This window comes from Mirounga angustirostris, unplaced genomic scaffold (genome assembly GCF_029215605.1).
Source record: "Mirounga angustirostris isolate CCGP_5_RB_7025 unplaced genomic scaffold, mMirAng1.0.hap1 SCAF_4, whole genome shotgun sequence".
Classification (NCBI taxonomy): Eukaryota; Metazoa; Chordata; class Mammalia; order Carnivora; family Phocidae; genus Mirounga; species Mirounga angustirostris.
Genome location: NW_026991712.1, coordinates 166,349,395 through 166,373,433, shown reverse-complemented (window position 1 = coordinate 166,373,433; position 24,039 = coordinate 166,349,395). Strand labels below are relative to the sequence as shown.

The following is a 24,039-nucleotide window of genomic DNA, read 5'->3' as shown; positions in this document are numbered from 1 at the left end:
CCGAGGGGGGCTGGGGAGGCCTGGAAGGCTCACAGGAATGCAGGGGGCCTGGAAAAGCCCAGGGTCTAGGGGCACAGGTCTGAGGACTCTGCTCCAGCTCCTCTGACCAGGCCCACAGCAGGCAGGATCCAGAAAAGACTGGGGGAGCCTGGACCTTGTGGCCAGCCCCTCCTCCAGGGGGCTTTTAGCTGTGTCCCCTGCCGCAGCAGCGAGTCCTTCCCCCCTTCTCCCCATCCAGGCTCCCCCAGCACCTAGGCCCTCCCTCTGATGGGTCAGCCACCCCCCGAGACTGTCTGAGTCCCTGGGGAGCGGCCCAGGGGTGCCCGTGCCACTGAATGACCAGGCCAGCAGCCACACCAGTGGCCCCTGCTCCCGATGCCGCCTGACCACAGAAGCACCACTGCGCACGCCGCAAGACATTTCCACGTGCCGATCCTACACCCCCTCTTCCCGGCTGCCATCATCCACTCGGCCGTGTGAGGAGTACACCCCAGGATGAGTTTCCCACCCTAGCCTCTGGCCCCAAGCTAGCCTGGCCCCTTCCTCTCTACACCCACCCTGAGCCCTGGACCCCGAGGCTCCACTGCCACCCAGCGCCCAGCCGCTCCCCTGCAGCCAGGAAGGTCAGGTCCCAGGGAGCTGAGCTCTAGCTTCCTGTCCTATCGGGGGAGGCTGATAAAGATGAAGGAGGGTGGCTCCACTGTCCACCAAGCCTGGGCTTGAAATCCCAGCTCCGACTCTGATAGTGGCCTTGAGCAAGTCACTTCCCGATTCTGGCCTCGTTTTCCCATCCACAGACCTAAAACCTTCCAGGTTATTCTGAGGCATCAGGGGTTGTGTGTGCGAAGCTCGTAGCACAGAGCACAGCATGAGACCAAGTGCCAAGTGATAACAGCTAAGCTTTTAGAAGTGTCTTCCATGCCAGGTCCTTGCTAACAACCCTATGAGGTAGGTACTATTATCAGCCCTATTTCACATAAACCAAGGTCACTAAGCTCTGCCTGGGCTCCAGCCCAGGCAGTCTGGCCTCTGAGTCCCAGTGAATAGCGGCAATGACCATCATAGCCAAGGGGTAAGGCCAGCTGCCAGGGGTCCCCATTCCACATTCCCAATCTGCTTATCCCACCCAGGCCCTGATGGGAGACAGGATATGCCCAAGGTCACCCAGGGAGTCAGGGGCAAAGATAGAGTCAGAGCCCAGGTGCCCCCTCCCAGTCAGGGCGGGCCTGACCCCATTATACGATTTGATGAGACCCAGTGAGGTGAACCAAGGAGACAGAGGAACAAAGTTGGGGTTCCAGGGCTGGGCCTTCCCCCCCAGGGGGAAGCAAAGAGTTCAGCAGCAAAATCCACAGAGTGAAGTTTATTCCCGACAAAGTTTCCCTCCCCCCTCCCCAGCCCGGGGACAGGGACAGATAGCTGGGGTGAAGATGGGGGGCCTCGGAGAAACAGGGAAGGGCCCTGGCCCCCCCAGGCCATGCCGTGTCTGGCTCCCCCAGCCCGGCTGAGTCCACTGCGCCTCCCTGCCCAGCCCTCGGGAGAGGGGAGGGGGCGCTGGCTCCTGAGTGGTTCCAAAGTGGAGTGTGAAAATAGAGAGATATATATATTTATATGCAGTGGGCAGTCCGGTGTGGCACTCACACCTCTGTCTGGAAGTCACCATCAGGTGGCTCTGTGGGCTCCCAGGCGGCTGCTCGGTGCAGGCCCAGCCGTTCTCGGGGCTTGGGGGGCAGCGAGCCCAACGTCATAGACTTGAAGGTGCCCCAGCTCTGGTGTCTCCGCTGTTGGGACAAGCCGGGACGCTCCCCGGGGCTGGGCTTCTCCTGCGGGAGGCAGTGGGAAGGACCCGTGGAGATAAGCCAATACCCCCTCGCCCACTGTACAGCACAAGCTAAGGAGGCCCAGAGAGGGCCAGAGAAGCCCCAAGTTACCCAGCACCCAGGCACCTGAGCAGAGTTCAAACCCAGATCCGCCCGGCTCCAGAGCTGGGTTCCTGAGCCCTGGGCTCCGAGAGGCCCCTGGGGTTGTGCCTGCTCTCAGCCCACCCTCCTCAAGATCCTGCCGGAGCCCCTGGCATTGCCCGCCTTTCCCAGGCAGCCCCAGAAATGTCACTCAGGCCATGGGTAGGCCCTTGGTGAGGTAGGCTGAGGTTGCCCAGGAAGGGGAGGAGGGCTGGGAGGGAAGAAGCCCCTCAGAGCCCACCTGACCCTGACCCAGCCCAGGCGGGGGACTTACGCTAGACACGCTCCGTTCGGTTGTCCCACCCAAGGACACATTCCACCACTTCTCCCTCTGCAACGGGGGCCATGGGCAGGGTCCGACCCAGGGGGGCCCTTGTCGGGTTGGGCCCTGAGCTGTGGACAGGGAGTGCTTGGGAGGAGCCCTCACCTTGGCTGTGGACTGGCTATGGTAGCGGTCGAAAGTGTGGAATTTCTGGTTGAGCTCGTGGTAGAGTTCCGAGTGCCGCTTCCGGGTGTGCATCACCTTCTGGGAGCCACAGGGGGTCAGAGGAGGCGGGCCGCACTGGCGGCACCATGAGCCACCCCCACCCCTGCCCCGGCTCCCCACATCTCTGCCTGCTGCTGGCCCCCTAGGTCAAGGCCTGGCTCTCCCTCGACTTCCCAGCTCTGGGCTGGGGCTCGGGTTGGGGGCATGGTGTGAAGACCCCACGGAAGCCACAGGCTCGGGGTCCTTGGGTCAGGCTCTGCAATGGCGCTTTGGCTCCCGTCAGGAGTGGACCCTCCGGGAACAGACACCACAGACAGATGCCCCCCAACACACACACACACACACACACACACACACACACCACTTACCTCAAAGTCCAGGTCTGAATATCGTAACTTCTTTCGCTGGGAGGGAGCACCAAGGAAACAGTGAAGGAGAAGAAAGTTTTTTAGCACATGTGGGGGCTTTCAAGACAGGAACTCTGGTACCGAATATCTGCCTCGCACCTCCCCGCCAGCCCGCGCCCAGGAGCCAGGAATCCTTAAGGGCAGCCCTCGGGGTTGGAGGACCAGGGCAGAGGCCTGGGGGAGGAGGAGCTGAGGCGTGACCCCACCACAGGCCCACATTCCTGCCACTCCTGCAAGGCCCGCACACGCCCGAGCCTGCAGGCAGACCCTCACAGGGAGCGCGCGCACACAGACACACCGCAGACAGGCGACCTAAGCCAAGTGTCGCAGAGACATGGATTCCCGCATGGGATCACAGAGCAGACCCTCCTTCCTCTGTGCCCCGGACTCTGCCCCTCCGCCCCATCCTGCTGCCCCATCCTCTGCCAGCCACAGGCGCCCCTCTCCTTGGAACCTTCCACTTGCCCTGCAAACACAAGGACTCGGGTTTCTAGTCCTTCCTTTGACCCTGCCTTGCTGACAAACCAGGTCTTGCCTCCCTGGCCTCTGCACCCCTCCAGGCCCTCGTTTGCCCAAGAGCGCATTCAAGGCCCCATTGACCTATGCAGCGTCCAGCGCTGTTCAAGGAGGAGGTCTTAGAGTCTTAACATGTTGGCACCAGGAGCACTCAGGAGAGCAAAGTCAACGGTGCTGGGTTACACTGGGGAAACATCAGGGAGGAGGATAAGACCACCAACTAAGATCTCCTAAGTCTCGGGCCCAGCAGACGTCATCACCACTGGCCTCCATGACACCACTCCCTCCTGGTCCTCCCACCTCCCTGCCTGCCCCTTCTCCCTGCCATCCCCGGCTTCCCCAGCACCAGGCCTCCACGCTCGGCCCTAGACCTTCTCCTGCCCTTGACCATGCACATGTGTGTGCCCTCCCTGTTCTGGCCACATCTCTCCTGGAGGCAGCAGGACATCCCTTCCTGTCCCCTGATGCCCACAGGCACCACACACAAAGCTGTGCCCAATTAAAAACCTCCGAATTCCCCGCCCCAAACCCACTCCTCCGCCTCCACTCCACTGCAGCTGCCTGCACCAGAATTCTGGACGGTATCCTTGACCCCTCAAGACACCGCCACATTTACTGCTACCTCCCACACACAGAGCCCCAGACTGGCCCAACCCCAGGCAGGTGTCCACAGAACAAAACCTGCCGTGACGCCGACCGCGCCCCTCCCTGGTGCTGCTGTCGTTTTGTCTTTGTTACGCCTTCCTGTGTCTGCCATCTGCAGCAGGAGCGGGCACCAAATGTTCAAGAAGCATTTTTGGGAGAGAAACTAAACTTGCAAACTTCTAGCTGCTAACTTAATTTCCTTTGTGCGGAGGATGGGGAGAGGTGTCGGAGGCCAAACATGAGAAGCTGACGGTGTCTGAGCTGTGACTCCTGACCCTGTCCTTATCCGCGCTTCCATCATCCCTCCCAGAGTTCTAGAATGTTCTGGAGTTCTACAGTGGCTTACTGCTTGTCACCTGCTTGTTCCCAGTGATTCCCTGAGGAGGCTGGAGAGAAGGTGGGACATCCACAGAAAACACACAGGCAATGAGACAAAGGAGCTCGTGTTTTCTCAGGAAGAGAGGGTCAATGACCAGAGGCCTAGGGGGCAGTGCCCGAGGCGGATTTCAGGGATGTTAACAGCATCAATTTCCAGTTATCTAGCACTTTCTACTTGCTCCACACAGAGACAAACGTTTTATACCACTCAATTAACCCTAGGAACAACTCCACAAAGAGGCTGCCCTCTTCCCAAACGAGGAAACTGAGGCTCAGAGAGAGAGGACACTCAGGATCTCACAGCTGATCAGTAGGGCCCCGATCCACATTCAGATGTGCCAGATTCAGCGACCCAGGCTCCCAGCCCCCGGTGTGGCTTCCCTCACAATCCAACACCAGGCCCCTCCAAGGAAGACCCATTCTAACCAGTCACCCCAAAGGAGGCCCTGAAGCACGTGGGAAGGCACAAAAAGTGCGTCCTCTGCGGGCACAGAGTCCCAGCCAATCAGAGGAGTTCAGAGAAGCCAGGATTCCCTTGTATTGGCAGGAACACACACCGAGGAAGAAAGGCACGGTGGTCACACTCCCAGCCACTTCATACAAAGGGGCCGCTGGGGGGGGGGGTCGTCACTGCTGGCTGTCCACCCCCCCCCCAGCTGCCACCTGCAACTCAGACATCACCTCGGGCATACGGGGGCAGGCCTCCCGCCCCCAGCCCATGCCCTACAGCCCCTCACCTCCAGGGAGCCCAGCTTCATGGTGGAGCCTGGCACAGTACGGGGCATCGTCCGGCTGCGTTCCCCCGGCTCAGATACTTGGCGGGCACTGGGCGTCGGTGGGGGCGGCTGGAAGGTCATTCCGTAGGGGTTCTGTAGAGACCCATAGGCAGGGCCCAGCCCCAGGCCCGAGTGGTCCACAGACAGGAAGCTGGGGTAGCCTTCAGGGTGCGCCAGCGTCTTGGCAGCCCGCCGAGGGGTGCCCTCGGGCCGGGCCCTCGGGGGCTCTTCGCCAGCCCCACCCCCGCTGCCAGGCTGCAGGCTCAGAGTCCGCCGGGGCAGCACCATGTAGTCCCCCTCAGAGCCCGGCTCAGGCCGAAGCCATGTGAGGTCCAGCTGCCGCAGGCCGCCTTCCCCACACATGTACACGGGGTTGGCCTCCTGGGGGGGCGGTGGCTCCCCCAGCCCTGGTGAGGCCGCCATGGGCACCAGGATATTCCCGGGCAGTGGTGAGAAGCTGAGGCTGCCCTCGGGACCCACGAGGCAGGACTTGGGCTCCTCGTCCTCATCCAGGGACAGGCGGGACAGTGTGCCCGTGATGGTCGATGGGTTGCAAGTGTTGACCTCCTTGAACAGAACTGAGGGCAGGAGTGGGAGAGAGGTAAGTCCTGAGGAGGAAGAGTCCCTGATGCCCTGGCCCAGGCTGGGTAGGTACCAAGCCCCTGAGCTTGGACTGAGTCCAAGGAGAGGAAACTGAGTCCCGGAGAGATGGCTAAGTGGGAGGCACTCTCTCACACACCAGATGGGCTAAGAAGAGGGGTCAGACTGGCCCAGAGGCCCATAGCAAGGCAGGGCAAGGGATGAAGCCAAGGCCCAGGTCCCACAGGTCAGCTCCTGGTGCAGGTCCTGACCTCTGACCCCCACAGCCCCAAGGCTGTCAAAATGGCCTTGCTCCTCCCTTCCCCCCACCCGTCCAGCAGCTCCTCCCCAGGAGCCAGAACTGGAAAGAGATTCTGGTAAGAAGTATGGAAATGATATAATAATGTGACAGCCACTCTATGCCAAGCACCCTGCCAGGCATTTGATGTCCCCTAATTCATTTAAGGCTCAGAGAAGTAAGCTGTTTGCCCAAAGTCACACAGGAAGTGGTGTTCACAACTTTGACTCCAAGTTAGGGCTCTCTGACTCCACAGCTAAACCCCACAACCAGACCGTTAACAGGACCTCCCATGATCGGGCTGGAGGCTCTACTCGCCCATCCCTGGGGAACATTCTCAGCTCTCAGGCAGACTCACCTGTCTGACAAGCCAGATCCACATCCTTTTCAAAGTCTGACTATAGGCAGAGAGGGACAGAGCAGATAGGCACAGAGAGGATCCATGTATCAGGGTGGGGGGAGGGGGCTCAGGCCCCTCCCCAGCCACCCAGAGGGGCTGCCCTTGGCACACTGCCCGAAGGAGCCTAGATGGGCCCCAGACAGGGTCTTGTCCAGCCTCGCCCGACAGGTAGGAAAACTGAAAGGGGAAAAGACTTGCCCGATGCCACCAAGCTGTCAGTGACTGGGCCTGAATCAAACCCGGGCTCTGTCCCCTCCCTGTCTCTCATCCCCTCCATGGATGGGAAAATGAGCCTGGGGCAGGAGGACTGGGTGGGGGGGCGCACACTCAGAACCCAACCACACCCTGCCTCGGCCTCCTCACTCACCAGGATCTGCAGCTGCCCGTTCTTACAGGAGTCAGGGGAGTCTTCACTCTCATCGGCCCGGCACACGCCCATCTGGCACTTCACCACGTCCTGGACCTGGGGGCAGCGGGTGCCTGCTGGGCCTGAGGCCACCACAGGGCCCCTGGCCACAGCCGGCTGTGCCTCCCACCCCAGGCACCCAGGTGGGTGTGGAAGGAAAGAAATGCGTCCAGTGTAGGGGAAGGTCAGAGGGGAGAAGGAGCCCTAGGAGGCCCGAAGGCCATGGCCAAGGCTGCCCCAGGCCACCAGCTTCTGCACCCAGCTGGGGGCCGGCTGGGGCCTGGCTCCTCCCCATCGGCCAGGTGAGGTGGATGGGAGGGGGCGGGAGAAGCCCAGCCCCACCTCTCGGCGCAGGAAGCAGTGCACAGCAGTGATGACAAAGCCCTGCGCCGAGTTGAAGACCGCGAAGAGGGCCTGGAAGAGGACGGAGCGCCGGTCTGTCATGGCCAGGACGGCCGACATCCAGGTGAGCGCCAGCAGGGGCAACACAACGCAGGAGCTCCAGAGCGAGGCCCTGAGGACAGCAGCAGAGGGTCCATCAGGGTGACACCCCAGGGGACTGGGGGGGGGTGATGAATCCAGGCCTGCACTAGGCCTGGGGCCCTTAAGCTGCCCAAGACTGGCAGGGCTCCACACTCCAAGACCTCAGCAATGTCCCCAAGCAGACAGAGGCCGAGGAGCCAAAGGCAGAGAGACAGAGAACAGAGACAGAGAGCGGAGAACGGCAGTGGGGCCAGAGCAGGGACCAGGAGAGGTGGGAGGGACCAACAGGGTGGGGCTGAGCCAGAGGCGGCGTCAGGGGACGAAGACGGAGAAGGTGGAAAGAGCCGATGGGAGAGAAGACGGGGAGGGAGGCAGATGCAGATGCTGTGAGTTTCAGCCCCAATCTGCGTGGAATCACAGGCCTGGGCTGCACCCCCAGAGATTCCAGGAGAGGCGGGACGGGGCTGCACAAGGAGAGATGGCAAACACGGGGAGAGAGCGTGAGACGGGCCGACACACAGATCTAACAGTCAGAGAGCATGGAGGACGTGAGCGCACACATCTTTGGGAATGGGGTCAGGCCCGGTGCAGCAGAGCCTCTTCCCCCTCAGGTCCCCAGGGAGGTGGTACCAGGCTCCTGGCGGGGGTCGGGGGGGGGCCCACTCAGAGCCCTGGGCAGAAAGAGCATAGCTGGGGCTGGCCGGAAAAGCTGGGGTCATGACCAAACCCACGCATCCCCCACCTCCTTGACTAGGGACGGCCGAGGGAAGAGGCAGATGGGCCCTGGCATCCAGGCCCCAGAGCCAGCCCGCCCTCCCCAGCCAGGGCCCACGTGGGTAGAGCAGGGCAGGCTTGCCCTACTGGGCCAGGTGCCACGCCCAGCCTACTCTGCCTTGTGAGCACCCCAGTAGGAGAGTCAGGCAGGGGTGGGAACGGCTCCGGACAAGGCAGAGAGATGGGCAGGGGGCCAAGACCTGACCTAGGAAGAGAAGTTGGGGGCTATTCAGCCTGGCAGGGGGCGGGCACCGTGGTCTCCACAGCCCCTGGGGGCGCAGCCAAGACTCAGAAAGGGCCTAATCACAGTCATAAGAGCTGCCATTGATTAACCACCAATCCTCTGCCAGGCCCTACACTGAACAATTTACATACATTAGTTCACACTGTGATCAAAACAACTCCAGTAAACAGGCATGGGGATTATTATCCCAATTTACAGATGAGGAAACTGGAGTGTGCCCAACTGGGAGAAAGAGACAGAGCTGGGATGCAGACCCAGCCTGGTCGCCTCGAAAGCCCAGGCTTTTCACTGCTAGTTCTGAGAGACTGAATCGGGGAGGCAGACGGGTGCCCGAGGGAGAGGGAGCTTCCTACCACAAACAGCTTCCCAGAGACGGTGCCGGCTGCCTCCAGAAGCAGTGAGCCTCCCTGACCCCGGAGGTGTGCAAGACAAAGCTGGACCCCCACTGGTCAGGGAGGCTCTGATGGGTTTCTGGCCCTGGGAGGGCGGTTGGGCCCAAGGCCCCTGTGGATTCATTCATTCACTCAATCTGCTCTTCCGTGCCTCTGAGTTTAGGATCCTCAGCTTCCAGGGGGTATGCTGGTGAATCGCTGAGATTCTCTGCCCCCCCAATTAATTGTGGGATTCAATGCCTCTAAAATTCTAAATCTCAGATTCTATGACAAATGATAAGACTATGATTCACTCATTCTAACATTCGTAGCTTCTGATTGTCTTATTCTAAGATTCTATCTTTCTAAGGTTCTATGAGCTCAAAAATTCTAAGGGCCTAAGATTCTAAAAGCCTCTGTAGGTTGGGGGGTGTAAAGAGGGCTCTGCAGCTGTGCCTGGATAAAACATAAGCTGGGAATGGGGGCAGGGGTGGGAGCAAGGGGTGGGCACAGGAACCCAGCATTTTCCAAGAGGCACAGACATTCACTCCCCGTTGCCCTTTGCCACATCAATGCCAAGCCCTTGAGAGTGTGTGGAAGTTGGCAGGGCAGGGCAAGCTTTCCAGGGCACTGGGCTCATATCCCTCCTCCCCCCAACCATGGGCACTGCCCCCCATTCTTTTGCCCCCGCCCGCCCCCACCCCCTCCCCCCCGGGGGGCACAACTAACATGGCGTTCCTGGCCGAGGCTGAGCTGAGCAGGGGGCTGGGGACCGCTCCACACGCTGAGCAGGGGAGGAGCAGGCTGGCCCAGGGGCACCGCTCCGACCTCGGGGGCGGCACAGACATGGGAGAAGGAGGGGGAGACACATGGGAAGCGGGAGGAGACGGGGCAGCATGAGCCCCAAGTGGGGTGGGAGGGGGAGGGCAGACGAGAGAGAAAGAGGTGGGTTAGGGTGGGCGAGGGGCTGCAGCGGAGCACTCCAGGTGCCCACCTTGCCTGCACCCTTGATGCACCAAGGTCAGGGAGCCCTGGTCGCATCGGCAAGCCCTGAGTCTCCAAGAGGCCCGGCCCTCCCTCCCTGCACTATTTCCCACAAGGCCAAGTCACAGCCCCCTTACCCGGCCCTCTGCTTCTTGGACTTGTCCGAGATGCCATCACGTGCCATGAGCTTGTTGAAGACGATGATCCCGATGAGCATATTCACCTGGGGGCCCAGTGCGGGGGGGGGGGGGGAGAGACAGGATCACCAGGTGCCCTCCTGGCAGGGAAACCCCCAAGTGGGAGCTGGAGTGCAGGGAGAAGGTGGAGCCCCTACGGCCACACCCTTCCCAGGATGCTAAAGGGGCACATACCAGGACAATGACAGCTGCAGGGCCCACAAAGGCATAGAGCAGGCCGCCCTCCAGGGAGAGCCAGCAGCTGGGGTGGAGGGAAAAGAGGGGGCATCAGACACACCACCGCTCAGTGCCCCCTGGGCTGTCGATGGGGCAGAGCCTCCAGCTGGGTGACAGTGAGCCTGGGGCTCCTGCTGAGCCTCAGTTTCCCCTCTAACAAAGACCCAGCCCTGAGCCCACCATGGGTGTCGAACAAGGCTGATCCCTGAGCTAAATGGCTCTTAAAGATTATCCCCAATCCCAGCACATCCCTTTACAGTCAGGGAAACAGGGAAACAGAGACTCAGAGACAGGGAAGATTTTGCCCAAAGCATGGCAGGCACGGGCCAGGACTGCAGCCTGAGTAGACCCCATGCCCAGTGGGATGCCCAAACAGGTCCACTAATCCCCCTGCTGCCCGCCACGGGAGGCCCACGTACTAGCTGGATGTACCGTATCCTTTGGTGCGGGTAAAGCCGACAGACACAGCCACCACCAGGGCCGGCAGACCTGCAGGAGCAGCGGGGGGGCCACAGTGAGATGGCTGTGGGTTCCCAGAGTCCTCTCATCCTCCCAGCCCCAGCACAGCTGACTCTGGGTCCAGAGAGCGGGGGCCGGGGCCAAAGCTGACCCTGTCCTGCGGCTCCTGCCCCCAAGGCCCAGCGACAGAGTCCAGCACGGGCCCTGCTCACCCCAGCCCAGGCAGAGGAAGCGCTTGCGAACGAGGCGGGTACGCATCCGTCCGATGACAGCCAGGTAGGACTGCCAGGCCTCCGTGAGCACCCAGCAAAAGGAGGAGAGGAAGAAGAAGTGCAAGAAGGCGGCAGTCATGGTGCATACACCCTGCAGGGAGACGGCAGGGAGGGAGTGGCCCCGAGCAGCCACCAGGGTGGGAGGCGCCAGGCTTCCCACACCCACCGCTGGGCGCTGCCACGGCCGCCCCCCCCCCCGAGCACCGCCCCCCCCACAGAGCCCTGTCAGGCACCCCCGCCTTTCTGTACCCACACACAGCACGACACGGGCCCGGTGACACGCACAAAGCACCCGACATCCGGGAGGCGGGCGGGCAGGCCACCCACACACAGACGGGGCTGGCAGGGAGGGGCACAGATGGGAGTGGCTGCCGAGTCACGGCCAGGCGGGCCCCACCCCTGGCACTTCATAGTGCTGGCACCGTAGAGCCGGCCGAGGGGGCAGAGGGCACGGCCGGCCGAGGGCATCCGCGGGCAGGCGGCACGAGAGGCCCCGCTCCGGCTCCCGCAGACACAAGGAGGCCCGGGCTCCACAAACGCCCGACGCATGCGCACGCGAGCTCAGCTCACATACGTGTTCCCAGAGGCACACACACACTCACCACTCGGGGACACGCACACCCCTCCTTCCCCCTCGTGCCCTCCCCCAACCCGGGGCTCGGGTGTATACAAACAGCCGCCACGTGGGCACGGACGTGCAGACACGCGCGCCGGCCCCGGCAAACGCTCTCCGCCCTCAGCCCTTTCACGCCTCTCTCACCCTGGTGCCCGTGACCTGCACCTGCCTTGCTCAGCACCCGTGACTGGCCCACGAGGATCAGGACGTTGGACGCCAGGATGGACAGGCAGAAGTTCAACAAGATGATGGAGCGCTCGGACTTTATGAACCTGAGAGGGCACGGCGGGTAGAGGAGCTAGCCGCCCTGCCCAAGCGGGGCTGGCTGGCCACCCCCTGCCTCACCCTGCCCAGCGCCCCACCTACCTCCAGAACGCGGCATAGATGGCGAGGAGAGTGAGCAGCGCCATGCAGGACACGGCACAGCCGATCACGAGGGGGACCGAGGGGGAGCCTGCCAGCTCCAGGGTCTAGGGAGGATGAGCAGGTGGTCCACCGGGTCACAGGCCCGGCAGCTGCAGGGGTGCCCTCCCTCTCCCCACTCCCTGTCTGGCACCGACTGGCACCTACACCTTTCCCCACACTCACACACAGGGGGAAACTCATCACATCCACGTGTGCATGGGGCAGACACAGTCACACATGTGCACGTGCGTTTATGCTCGGTCACCCGCACTTTACTACACACAACCAGACACGCACGTGTGTGTACACGCATGCAATCACCCCCCCGCCACACGTCTCCAGGCACACGTCATCCCTGTGAGCACCCTCCCGGGGGCACGGACTTGTGTGTGCAGCCCCCTGAGTGCACCCGCTCAGACGCACGTGCGGGATCACCAGGTCCCCGCCGACACCACCACGGATGGCTCCTGGCAACCCCGGAGGGAGCACACACGCCGCCCCCCGCCCGCCCAGCCCAGGCACCTCCCTCCCGCTCACCAGGTCCTTGGGCGGCTGGGCCAGCACGGCAAAGGTGGACAGGTGCTGGCACTGACAGCGAGTGTGCGTCGCCTGTGTCTCCAGCGTCTGGCAGCTCTCGGTGTCCCAGTCCCCTGAGCTGGCATCTCTGGAGTCAGGGGAGAAGTGGAGTGATACCGAGCCCAACTCCGTGGCCCCCCACCCCCTGGTGCCAGAGGAAATCCAGGGTGAGGCCACACCCAAGAGGCCCGGTGGCTGGGAGCCCCCAGATGTGCCCTGGACCCCTCAGGCCGAGGACAGCCCCAAGGAACCCCCTCGCCTTCCAGGTGAGATAGCCCCCTGACAGAGTGCTAGCACTGCACCCCCCACACACAGCCCCAGCCCAACTCACGCTCTGGAGTAGTCCCAGCTGGCGCAGTGGGGATCGGTGGTGCCCTGGGGAGCAGAAGCGACGAGCACAGCGTGGGGCAGGGAGCTCGCCACCCCGGACCACCACCCCTCCTGCCGCGGCAGGTTCTGCACAGGCCGGAGGCGCAGCCAGCTATTGGACAGGCCTTTGGCTGCCCACAATGGGGTACCCCAGGGTTACTGTCTGGGTCCCCACTCACGTTGATGATGTAGGAGAGCTCCACTGTGATAAGGGGCTCAGCTGGTGGCTGGGTGGGGGGCCGCACAGTCACTGTCATCACCCTGGATGTGACGGCCAGCGGGGGTCTGGGGGACAGGTGCTGAGGTCAGCTCCTGCCAGTGGTGCCCAGAGCCCAGGAACCCCAAAGGCGCTCTGGATCAGGGGCAGGGGGCTACCAGGGAGCCACAGCCCGGGAAAAGCCCAGAGGTCAGTGGGGCCCGGGACTTCAGGTGAGGTCTAGAGCTCAGTCCAACAGCCCCGGTCCCCGGGAAGCCTCTGGGAGCTGCACAGACATCTTTGAGAAGCCCCTGTGTCCCTAGCCAGGCAACAGGGCCCGAGGTCCAAGAGGCTGCAGAGGGAGCTCCCCGCGGCCAGCACAGGCTCAGTCCTCTTCCTCTCACCCAGGCGGCCCCATCCACCCTTCCCGGGGACTCACCTGGGGGGCGGCAGGATGAGGCCCAGCGTGCGGTAGAGCACAGCACCGATCACAAAGTAGGAGGATGACTCCTCGGGGTCTGCCGGCAGGAGGCGCTGGTGGGAGTGGCCGGGGCCAGGGGGCACGGTTCCTGGGCCCCTCCCCCTGCCAGGGCTGCCCACTGGGCCGGAGGCAGCTGGCTTCCCCGGGGAGGAGAGGCTGAGCACCTCCTTGGGTAGGAAGAGGCGGTCCTCCGAGTGCCGCACCCAGTCCTTCATGCCCCTGCGGCCGCGCATGGGGAACGTGATGTCACTGGACACGGCCGAGACCGGTTCGCGCTGAATGCTGATCACTGCGACCCGCACCAGAGACAGAGGGACAGAGGCGGCCGGGAGAGTCACAGGGGAAGAAACAGAAATGGGAGAGACAGACACCAGGAAGGCAGACGCAGACACCGAGGTTGGTACAAACACACGGGTGGGAGACACGCACACAGAGAAACAACCCCGGGGGATGGGGTGGGGAGGGGAAGAGACAGGGACAGAGATACAAAGAAGGGGTTAAATGAGGGAAAGAGAGGACCCAGAGAGACAGAAAAATAGGAAGAGCCCTCATAAACCATCCCTCCCCCACAGCGGCCTGGGTTCTACCCTATCCAGCCCCCGCTCCCTAGCCTGCCTCCTGGTACCCAGGTTGTCTGTGACAATCAGAGAGCTCTGGAAGGCCTTGAGGGCATCGCCCACCAGGTGAATGAAGTCCTCCACGACACGCAGCAGGTGCACAGAGCCAGGGGATACCTGGAGACAGAGAGTATATAAGGGTCCGAGGCAGGGGTGGGTCCTGGGGGAGAAGGCCTGGAAGCCCAGCCCCTCACCTGCTGAGCATCATCCCACTTTTCCTTGTTCTCTGCATCCACCATGAAGCTTACCACCTGGAAGAAGCGCTGGGGGCAAGAGCCGTGGGTGTCAGGAGGTCCCAGCCCCAGGGATGGTGGCTTCCCCCTCCATAGAATCACACACGTCACCCCCATAGACTCTGCCACGGGGGCCCAACCTCCCACTGCAGTCCAGGGTGCCCTCCTTCCTTCTGGTGGGGCAGGGCGGTACCTGCACGTCGTCAGCGGAGGGCACATAGGTGGCCCTCTTGAAGGTGTCAGTGACATTCCTTAGAATGTCCACGGAGAAGAGCAGGTCCCCGCTATAGTAAGTGCGCCGGGCCAGCAGCTCCTGTAGGCTGCGCACCACTTGGGACATGCCCTCCCCTGCCAGCATGCGCTGCCCTTTGGCCAGGTGCTCCCGAAGCTGCAGGCGACAGGTGGGCTGCTGTCACCACGGGGTCAGGAGCTGGGACCGGCCTCGGGCCCATCCCACTCCAGTCCACCCACTGCTTGCATCCAAGAGGGGGAAAAGGTCAGCGAGAGCTGCTCAAAGGGGCTCATAGGAGACAGGGTCCAAGAAAAAGACCTAAAGATACTTGAAAAAGACCAAAATAGAAACAGCTAGAGAAGGGAGGCGCTCAGATGTGTACATAAAAGATGACAAGCATGGCACAGGGACAAGGCACCTCTCCAACCCTGAGTGGTCATGCATGCTCCGAAGTGTAACGCGCCCTCACTATCACTCCCTCTTTCAAACACGAGCTCTGAGTGCAAACACACAAGTACCAAATAACAGTCAGACACGCACGACACACAGGCCACATTCACTGCCAACCCTCTTAGCTCCCCCAGCAGGCCCTGGGCTGAGCACTGCGGACACAAAAATAAATCCAACTTCGCCCCTGCCTTTAAGGAGCTCCCAGTCTAACAGGACACAGACATTTCGATGAGCATTCATGACACCTCATGACTGGGAGGCTCGGGGGACCAGAGGAGCGACAGAAGGAGGCGCCAGGAACAAGGGAGGACACCTGGGAGTCAGGCCCTGAGGTATGAGTAGGAGTGTGCTGGGCAAGGAGAGACACAGGCAGGCAGAGGTGGGCACAGCATATGTATGCCAAGGCACATGGGCAAGAGCAGGAAGCAAGCTCCCTCCACCCCCTGCCCGAGCCTGGGACAGACCCTGTGCCACCCCAGCCCAGCGGGGCACACTCACTGACAGGTACAGGTAGCGGTACTCGTGGGAGATGCAGCGGGCGAAGCTGGGCAGACCCCAGTATGCCACGCCCTGGGCACTGAGGAGACAGCGGCGGCTGGCAGACCCTGCAGGGGGGACAAGACGGGACACAGGGTTGGGTGTGGGGGCTGGACTCCTACTCACTTCACTCCACGCCTGAGCACGGAGGCTCAAACAGGCGGGGGGTGGGGGCAGAAGGGAGTGAGCAGGAAAGGCGGAGGTGGGGGCTTCGGGGAGTCACCCCACCGCTCACCTGAGGCATTGGGGGGGCACTTGTTGTAGATGATCTCGCCAGCAGCCGCCTTCTTCCACGTCATCAGCATCACATACTCGTCCCTGCACATCTCGTGGAAGGCTGTGGGGACAGTGGAGGGGCTCAGCTAGGCCCACAGGCTTGTCCCTCCACCCCCTAGCGTCCTGTGGCCGATACCTGGACACCTCTTCTCGCTGCAAGGCTTCACCTCCTCTCCGGTGCCCTCGCAGGGGTAGCCCTGCGCGCCCGTGGCCTGGCACATGCGGAAGCGGCGCTGCCAGCCCGTGTCGCACGTCTTGGAGCACAGGCTCCACGCGTTCCACGGCCCCCACTTGCCATCTGCGGCTGCACAAGGAGGGTGTGAGTGGCCCCCGCTGCTCCCTGGGGGCCAGGCTGCCACCTGCCCCCCCGGCACGGAGTACTCACCCGGGCACTCGAGGTTGCTGCACTCGCGGGTGTCCGTGAGGGCCCCTGTACACGTGGCCCAGGCTGGGCCCGCCACGCTGCACTTCCGGCTGCGCTGCTGGGTCCCGTTGGCACAGGATGTGGAGCACGGGCCCCAGGGACCCCATTCTAGCCACTGGCCTTCCACTGCATGGGGAGACACAAGCAGGGGTGGCCGTTGAGCAAGGGCTGTGGGGACCAGTGGGGGCAGGAAGTTGGCAGAGCCTGTTAGGCATTCAGACTTGAACGGGGCCAGACCCACGGGAGAGGGGTGGATGAAGGGGGGCTGCAGTGAGCAGGTGGTGCCTGGGCCTGGTCCTGCCTGCCTGTCACCAGCTCCAGGAACGCAGGATACCTCTCCACTCAGCACCGAGGCGGCACTTGCTCTCTCTTGGTAAGGGAAATGGGCCCCAGGGACACCTCTGGATCTCTGCCCACTCTTAAGTCCAGATTTGTGTCCCCTCACAGCCAGGCTGGCCATGAGCACCAAAGGGCAATGAACAGCGAGGGTATCTCGGGGCTTAGGGGAAGGGGCAGCCTTCTTTTGTTGGGGTTACAGTGTGCCAACTCCAAGTCTGGGCCTGGCCACATCACCTCCCACGCTGGCAGGTACGCTTTGCCATTCTCCCCATGCTTGGTTCAAGTTCATGGGCCCCCAAGGGCAGGGCACTGGACCTGACTGCCTCCCCTGGGTCTCCCGACCCCCACCCGGCTGGGCAGCGCCCGCCTGGAAGCCCACGGGCGCTACTGACCCGGGCAGGCGGCCATACTGCAGAGCTTAGTCTGCAGCTCGGGACCCTCGCAGGCCTTGCCGCCGTGCTGGGGGGGCACGCAGGTCCGCATCCGGCTCCGGGACCCCCGCCCGCAGCTGCGGGAGCACAGGCTCCAGGACCCCCACTCCTCCCACACGCCGTGCACTGCAAGGAAGCACGTGGCCGGTGGCTGGGCGGCACCTTGGCCCCGCCCACTGCCCATCCGCCCACCAATCAGGAGCTCCGGCAGCTCTGCGACAGCTCCTCATTGGCTCTGCACTGGGCCCCAGGACTCCGCCCTTTGGGGGGAAAATGGAAGACACAGGCTTCCGGTCCCAACTCACACAGGATACCTCCTGTGGACACCAGGACAGGGAGACTAGGACCGACCCAGGAGGGGAGCCGGGGCTCCTCCTCTCCTGGGGGCACAGGAAAGCCCAGGAAAGGGCTCAAGATCTGCCCCAGCCTATCTATCCCATCCCAGCCCTCCCGATCCCCAGACACAAAGCAAGAATCCAACATGACAGGCCTGAGGCAAGAGTAGTGCCCGTCCCAACCCCAAGCGCATGGACACACAAAGAGACATGAACCTCTACACAGACACTGACACAGAGAGCTCACACTCCGGAACACAGCTTTGCCCCAGCCTTCTGCAAGCTCTTGCCACACCCCCAGGTGCCAAGACCCCTTCCCAGGTAGCCCTACTCTAAGTCCACGGCCAGGAGCTGGTCATGGTCTAGGCACCGCTGCACTCCCTCAGGGAACAAGGAATAGGACTGGCTGAAGCGGCCCCCCACCTCCCCGTGGCGGACCACCTGTCCCAGGCAGGCACATGCACATTCTCAGTACTCCATGCTGGACTGAGGAGGCTCCCTGGGGACTGGGATGGGGCATCAGAGCAGGGAGGGGATGGTCAGGCAAGGTTTCATTTAAAAAAAAGAAGAAGAGGAGGAAGAAGTGGCATTTGTCTTAGATCTTGAAGGGCAGGCTGAATTGTAATAGCCAAGGTGGGGATAGGATGAGAATAAGCCAATGCTGGGGGATGGGAGAGTGCAAGAGGCGCTGGTATGGCCAGAGTGTAGGGAACACAGAGGGCAATGGGGGTAAAAAGATGAGCCTTGATTACCGGGACACAGGCATCAAGGGAGTGCTGGGCCCAGAACCAAGCCCACTGGTGCGGGCCCTGGTCTGATTCATCTGTGTCCCCAGCGCCCTGTGTGGGGCTGGGCATGGTGTGGGGGACAGTCAAGTTTGCTGAATAAAAAAAAGGAGGCAACCCACCATCTTTGGAAGATGAACCTGCCCAAGTCCCAGGCAGGACCTACCCCTGCAGGCAGAGCAGGCGGGAGGATGGGCATACCTGGGCAGGTGGCTGAATTGTTGCAGGGCCGGGTCTCCCGCAGGGGCCCGCTGCACAGGGTCCCATAGGGGGAGGACACGCAGGAGCGGGTCCGCACCTGCAGACCCTGCCCACACGTCAGAGAACACACGCTCCACGGGGACCACTCCTCAGCCGCCGGGTCGCCTACGAGAGAGGGACAGCGTCGGCGGCAGGGGGCACCTCCCAAGCACTCAGCTTCCTAGGGATCCTCCTACCCTGACCCCAAGTGACAGGCTCTGAAGGAGGCCGCCCATCCCTGCCCACAGGCCTCACGTGGCAGGGATGTGACTGAGCTCTAGGACACAGACACAGACGGGCACACGCCAAGCACACATGCCACCAGACGCCACACCGTCGGGCCCCCGCCGCAGAGGAAGGGAGGCGGGCCCGAGTTACCTGTCTGCGCCATGTATAGCCCAGGCTCATCTGCAGACCTTGGCCACTGGGTTTTCACCTTCGGTTCCTCTTCCGGCTCCTCACCTGGAACACGGAGGTGGTGGCGGGGGCTCAGCAAAGGCCAGCTCTGTCCTGCCACAGTGGCGCAGAGAGGGCGGCCTTGCTCTCCCTCAGCCCGAGGGTCTGGAACCAACTGCAGGCGATGCTGAGTGAGCATCAAGTCCTTGCCCCTCCCCCACCACCATCATTTCACAGATAAGGAAACTGAGGCTCAGAAGGCCACACAGGACTCGCCCACAGCCTTACAACCGTCTTCTCCTCCTCTTGCCTCAGCTGGACTGAGGAAGACTGGAGAGGAGTGGCCGCTCACATCGACGGGCTCCGGGAGGCTTCTGGGCCATGGGCTACCCATACCTAGCTCCTCCAATCCTCCTCTGGGAGGCAGGGACCACCGTCTCTGTTTAAAGATGAGGACACTGAGGACCAGAGAGGGGAAGTGACTTGTCCAAGAGCACACAGCCTGGTAAGCCTGAGGCCCAGGCTCTTTCCCCTCACGGGACTGACTCCTCAGGCTGACAAACAGACCACCCCCCACGCCTGCCTCTGGGACGTGATTCATGCCAAGCCAGGGGCTGAGTGTCAGGCCCGGGTTCTGCTCCCCATGCATCACTGGACTGTGACCTAGAGGCCCAGGTCAGAATGCTACTCCTCTGAGACCCCAGGGCCTCGGGCAGGTGCCTACAACCTCGCAGACCCTCCTCCCCACTGCTCCTGTGGCTGGGAGAGCAGCAGGTGTTCCCAGAGGCCGCTGCTGCCTCAGCCTCAGCCTCAGCAGGCTCTCAGCTGACCACCCTGATTTATGTGTCTGGTCTAGGCCTTGGAAGCACCACCAGTGCTGGAGGAGGGGCTGGGAGCTCCCCTTCTCCAAAGCTGGCCCCTCCTGCTCAGACATGAGCTCATCCAGGCCCTCTCCCACGGGCTAGGGAGCACGGATGGGGGCTGACATGAGCACAGAGGGGCAAGACCCAGCCCATGTAGGGGCTGCTGGGCAGGTGGGAACAGCACTGGGGACAGGACTCAGCCCATGCTGTCCCCGGACTAGAAGGTACTGATGGCCCCCAGCCCCAGGACCTCTTCTATATCTGAAAGCCAGGTCAGCACCAAGCAGGCACGGTGTTTGAAGGAACCCAAGAGGGCTATGGTCTTTCTGCCCCCTGCGGCCCAGTCCGGGCTCTGCGTCCGAGAGAAAGCTCTATCCAACCAGGCGCCAAGAGGGCCACCTTGAGCAAACCTGCTGGGCAGGGGGCCCTGAAGTGCCACTCAGCCCAGCTTCTGGTCTCATGAACTCCAGGGCCCCTCCCTCCATTTCAGCCACTAGTCGCAGAACTCAATCTACATCCTCCCCAAAACTTCTCCACCAGCTCAGGACAACTGGAGTCGTGCCCCATGTCCCAACTGGGTCACGGACAGTGATCAGCTGTGTGACCTTGGGCAAGTGTTTGCCTCTCTGTTTTCCCCTCTGTAGAACAGTACTCGGAATACCCCCTCCCTTGAGGGCTGACTTGAGGACTCCCTGAGAGGGGGGCCATGAAGCCCTTGGCACCCTGCTTGGCATGTGGTGAATGCTCCAGAAGGCAGGACCCATCTGGCTTATTTTTACCACCTCCCCCTCCCCTCACAACCTGCACCTCTTCTGCACCCTCACTTGCCACCCTTCAGCCCCCTCCCCGGGGCCTCCTCCCTTCAAATGGCATCTGCAACCCCTCCCGGCCTCACTTTGGGCCCTGCCTCCAGCAGGACCACAGAAAAGGTGCTCATGCCAAGCTTGCCCATTCCTGAATCCCTTCACCCAGCCCTTCCACCACACCCGCTCAGCCAGTCCCCAGCCCTGGAGCCTTGTGACAAGCCGCCTTCTCCACGCCCACCCCCAGGCTGCTGAAGAAATCCACAGCTGTGCCAACTGGCACCAGGACAGATTCAGGGCTGCATATCCGCTGGGCGCCTGGGGCTTCTCAGCAGCACTCCCTGGCTCCCCGCCTTCCCCATTCCCCACCTTCTCTGTGCCAGACCTTGACCTCTCTCCTTGAGCTCATCTCTGCTCCCTCGCTCTCTGCAAGGAGCTCCTTTACAGAGAAAGCAAACGCTGTGACATAGGAGGCCCCGCAACCCTCGCCCCTGACTTCTTGCCCCAGACATCCAACTCCCAAATTCCCTGCAGTCCCTCTTACAAAGGCCAGCCCCCCACCCACCCACCTGCCCACCCTGGCCCTGCTTCTCCCCCTCCGACCTTCTAGGAGGGCTCCACCCATTACCCTCTGGCTCAGCATTTGGTCAGCATGGTCTTCCCATGGCCACCCAAGAATGGACCTCCATTCTGGGGGGAGCCCTCCTTCCTCCCCCGGCTACTGTCCCCCCGGCTCCTCCTTCCCATCAATAAGTGTTCCACAGCTGGCATCTAGTTTCTCACCTGCCACTCACATCCTGGCTCAAATGTCACCTCGCCTGGTAATCCACTGCAGTCTGGCTTCTGACCACATCTTTCTGCTGAAACTGTTCTTGACAAAGTCATCAGCGCCCTCCTTATTGCTAAATCCTATGGCCGCTTGCAGCTTCGTCCCACTTGACCCCTCAGCAGCACGGGGTCCTGTTGACTCTTCCTGCCTTGAAGCGCTCCTCTCCCCGACTCTCCTGGTTTCCTCCTACCTGTCTGGCTCCTCCATTCCAGTCTCCTTGACTGCTCTGTCTTCCCACATCGGGCAGCTATGCTTTGTCAGGTTTCCACTGCACCGCCCCCCTGTCCCCCCTACCCCCAGGTTTAATTCAGCCCCTCTGAATGGCTGCTCCCGAAGCATTACCCACAGCACCCCCATGCTGGGCTTCGCTCCTGTGTAGCCTCCTGCCTTCTGAACAGGTCTCCTGATGAGGGGCCCTCAAAGTCAGCCCGTCCAAAATGGGACCACCATTTCTTCTCAAATCTCTACCTGCTTGTTTCCCACCTTTTCCACCTCAAGAACTTCTACCTGATTTTCAAAATCCAGCTCACGTGGCTTCTCATTTATGAAGTCTTCCTCATCTTCCACCCCTCAGGCAGAGTCAGCTGTCCCCTCCTCTGTGCGCCCTGTCGCCACAGAGGATTCCACCTTCTGACCGTCTGAACCTCCCTGGGCTCGTGGGCCCTTTGCAAGAAGGCCGTGGAAGCCATCTCCCTGAGCACACTGAACACTGGCCCTGGATCCGGTCCAGAGGCATACCAATAAACGCCAACTAACACGCCGCTCCTAGCTTCCCCCCCCCATGGGGGTCACCGGAAATGGTCCCTTGGAAATCTTGAGGATCAGCTCCGCCCAGCAGTCCTCCACCTAGACCAGGCCCCATCCTGACACCCATGTCCTAGTAAACATTCTGCAGACGCTGCCCAACCTATCACAAATCCAGCTGAGAATCCTTTCATCTAGCTCCTGCCTGCGTCTAGACCCTCACTGTGTCTGTGGCAACCCCCAGCCGTCAGCCTGGCATCCAGGAGGGCCAGCAAACCCGGACGTGATGAGAGCCGTCTGACCTGCTCGCCGCGGACCCCCGCCTCTTCCCGTGGTCTCCACGGCCTCTACAAACTGTGCACCAACCCTTTGCTGGCCATCCCCAAGACGGAACCAGAGGTGATGTCAGTGGTTTCTAGAATCCATCCGATTTGAAAATCAGAACGTGTCCCAGGCCCAGCTCTTGAGTCCCTCTCCAGGCCTCCTGGGCTGGACCAGAGATGGGGGGTGGGGACAAGCCCAAGGCCACGGGGCCAACACTGACCGCCCCCCCTTCCATTCCCACCCCACTTCCCTCAGAAGGTAAGCCAGCAATTCATGTCCCCCACAGATGAAAGGCAGTTCTGCCTGAAGGAGAGGAACATAGGTAAGACCAGAGTAGTTACCCACTGAAACCACGTTTATTCAGCATATAGCATGTGCAGGCCCCATCTGGCTCAGGGCCCACCACTGGGGGAGTCTAAGAGGCAGCTGAGCCAACAGGACAAGACGAGGTTCTGGAGGGGGTGTGGGCACCCCCAGAACTTCCAAGTGTCTTGTCCAGGGAGCAGCACGAGCTTGGAGGACCCAGGGCTCGGATGCTCACAGTCCTGCAATCTATCGCCTTTTTCACCTGGGAGCCCGCCCTGGGCGGGACAGACCTACTGCCTGGAACCCGCTTCCCTGCTCAAGCCCTGCCGACCTCCTAACTGTTCTGTTTTGTTTTGAATAAGGTAACATTTACTACACAAGCCCTACTTGCCAGTCACCGTGCACCCTACCTCGCCTCATCTCATCCTCATGAGGATGGGCTCTCCCATGTTACTAATGAGGACAGCGGCTCCGAGGTCGCATGCCCGAGAGAGGCTGAGTGACATTCGAACCCAGGCCTGCCTGACTCCTCCGGAGGCCACGCTCTTCCTACTGAACTGCGCGGCTCTAACAAATGCAGTCCAACTTGGACCTCCTCAGAGACGCCTTTCTTAATTCCATGGGACCTTGAGTCATTTCCGCCCACCTGCTCGCCATCCCCCCCCAAGCCCCTCACACCTGCTGTTATCCTGTTCTAACACCACCTTCTAATCGTTTCTTTGCATATCCACTCCCCACTCCCCACCGGAGAGCCTGATTCTCTTCTGTAGCCTCCGAAGTGATCCTCTGAGAGCCCAGCTCAAACCACACACACTCCCCCTCCCCTGCTGAGGAACCTTTGGCGGCTCCCCATAGCTACCAGTGTAAACCTCAGAGCCCGGCATGCGCTGGCCCCTGCTGACCTGTGCAGTCCTGTTTTCCTCTCCCCACCAGGCAGCCAAGCACACTGCAAGGTCATGTAGGCCAGTGAGAAGGACGTAGCTTTAAGAGCCAGACAGATGCAGATTTGATTCCCAATTCCACCAGTCTTGCTGTGTGCCCTTGGGCAAGTGGCCTCACCTCTCTGAGCTTAAACATCTCCAACTGAAAATAGAAATGATACACCCTACCACAGGTTCAGAATTAAATGAAACAAGAGATATGGACTGTCCAAATACAATAAGCTCTCCATGGAAAGGGAATGCCACCTCCTTCTTGTTATCTACATGCTTTCCTCTCTGCAATTGGTGTCTCCTCCCCTTGGAATGCCCCTCCTCCACCTCAATCTGCCAAAATCTTCTACATGTTAAATGTTGCCTCCTCCAGGAAGCCTTCCTAGGCTGACCACACAGGAGTTTGGCTACGCTGGTCCCTTCTGTGGCTGAGACCCTAGGCTGCTG

The 24,039-nt window shown here is 61.6% G+C and overlaps 1 protein-coding gene and 1 long non-coding RNA gene across 3 annotated transcripts in view; one reads left to right on the top strand and one right to left on the bottom strand.

Moving 5' to 3' along the window:
* Positions 1–1,354: 1,354 nt before the first annotated feature.
* The window catches only part of ADGRB2 (adhesion G protein-coupled receptor B2), a 36,648-nt gene continuing 13,963 nt past the window's right edge, over positions 1,355–24,039 (bottom strand). Inside the window, exons 2-29 of one of the 2 annotated variants that reach the window (XM_064589576.1) lie at positions 18,774–18,857; positions 18,357–18,521; positions 16,997–17,161; positions 16,227–16,391; positions 15,978–16,145; positions 15,801–15,902; positions 15,527–15,633; positions 14,540–14,734; positions 14,308–14,376; positions 14,122–14,230; positions 13,455–13,785; positions 12,999–13,104; positions 12,782–12,825; positions 12,412–12,538; positions 11,836–11,939; positions 11,639–11,741; positions 10,794–10,944; positions 10,542–10,611; positions 10,081–10,147; positions 9,847–9,932; positions 9,455–9,553; positions 7,196–7,367; positions 6,815–6,910; positions 6,406–6,445; positions 5,132–5,748; positions 2,817–2,852; positions 2,389–2,484; positions 1,355–1,823 (exon numbers count right to left, since the gene is read on the bottom strand). In XM_064589576.1, the coding sequence (XP_064445646.1) occupies positions 1,638–1,823; positions 2,389–2,484; positions 2,817–2,852; positions 5,132–5,748; positions 6,406–6,445; positions 6,815–6,910; positions 7,196–7,367; positions 9,455–9,553; positions 9,847–9,932; positions 10,081–10,147; positions 10,542–10,611; positions 10,794–10,944; positions 11,639–11,741; positions 11,836–11,939; positions 12,412–12,538; positions 12,782–12,825; positions 12,999–13,104; positions 13,455–13,785; positions 14,122–14,230; positions 14,308–14,376; positions 14,540–14,734; positions 15,527–15,633; positions 15,801–15,902; positions 15,978–16,145; positions 16,227–16,391; positions 16,997–17,161; positions 18,357–18,521; positions 18,774–18,857 (3,860 nt within the window). In that variant the 3' untranslated portion in view covers positions 1,355–1,637. Of the gene's footprint in view, positions 1,824–2,388; positions 2,488–2,816; positions 2,853–5,131; positions 5,749–6,405; positions 6,446–6,814; positions 6,911–7,195; positions 7,368–9,454; positions 9,554–9,846; positions 9,933–10,080; positions 10,148–10,541; positions 10,612–10,793; positions 10,945–11,638; positions 11,742–11,835; positions 11,940–12,411; positions 12,539–12,781; positions 12,826–12,998; positions 13,105–13,454; positions 13,786–14,121; positions 14,231–14,307; positions 14,377–14,539; positions 14,735–15,526; positions 15,634–15,800; positions 15,903–15,977; positions 16,146–16,226; positions 16,392–16,996; positions 17,162–18,356; positions 18,522–18,773; positions 18,858–24,039 lie in introns of both variants that reach the window. The other variant, XM_064589575.1, reaches the window with a different exon arrangement.
* LOC135364205 (uncharacterized) lies at positions 13,727–16,023 on the top strand. The gene is made up of 3 exons (XR_010411034.1): positions 13,727–13,892; positions 15,224–15,360; positions 15,830–16,023. It is a non-coding gene; the product is annotated as an uncharacterized LOC135364205 (long non-coding RNA).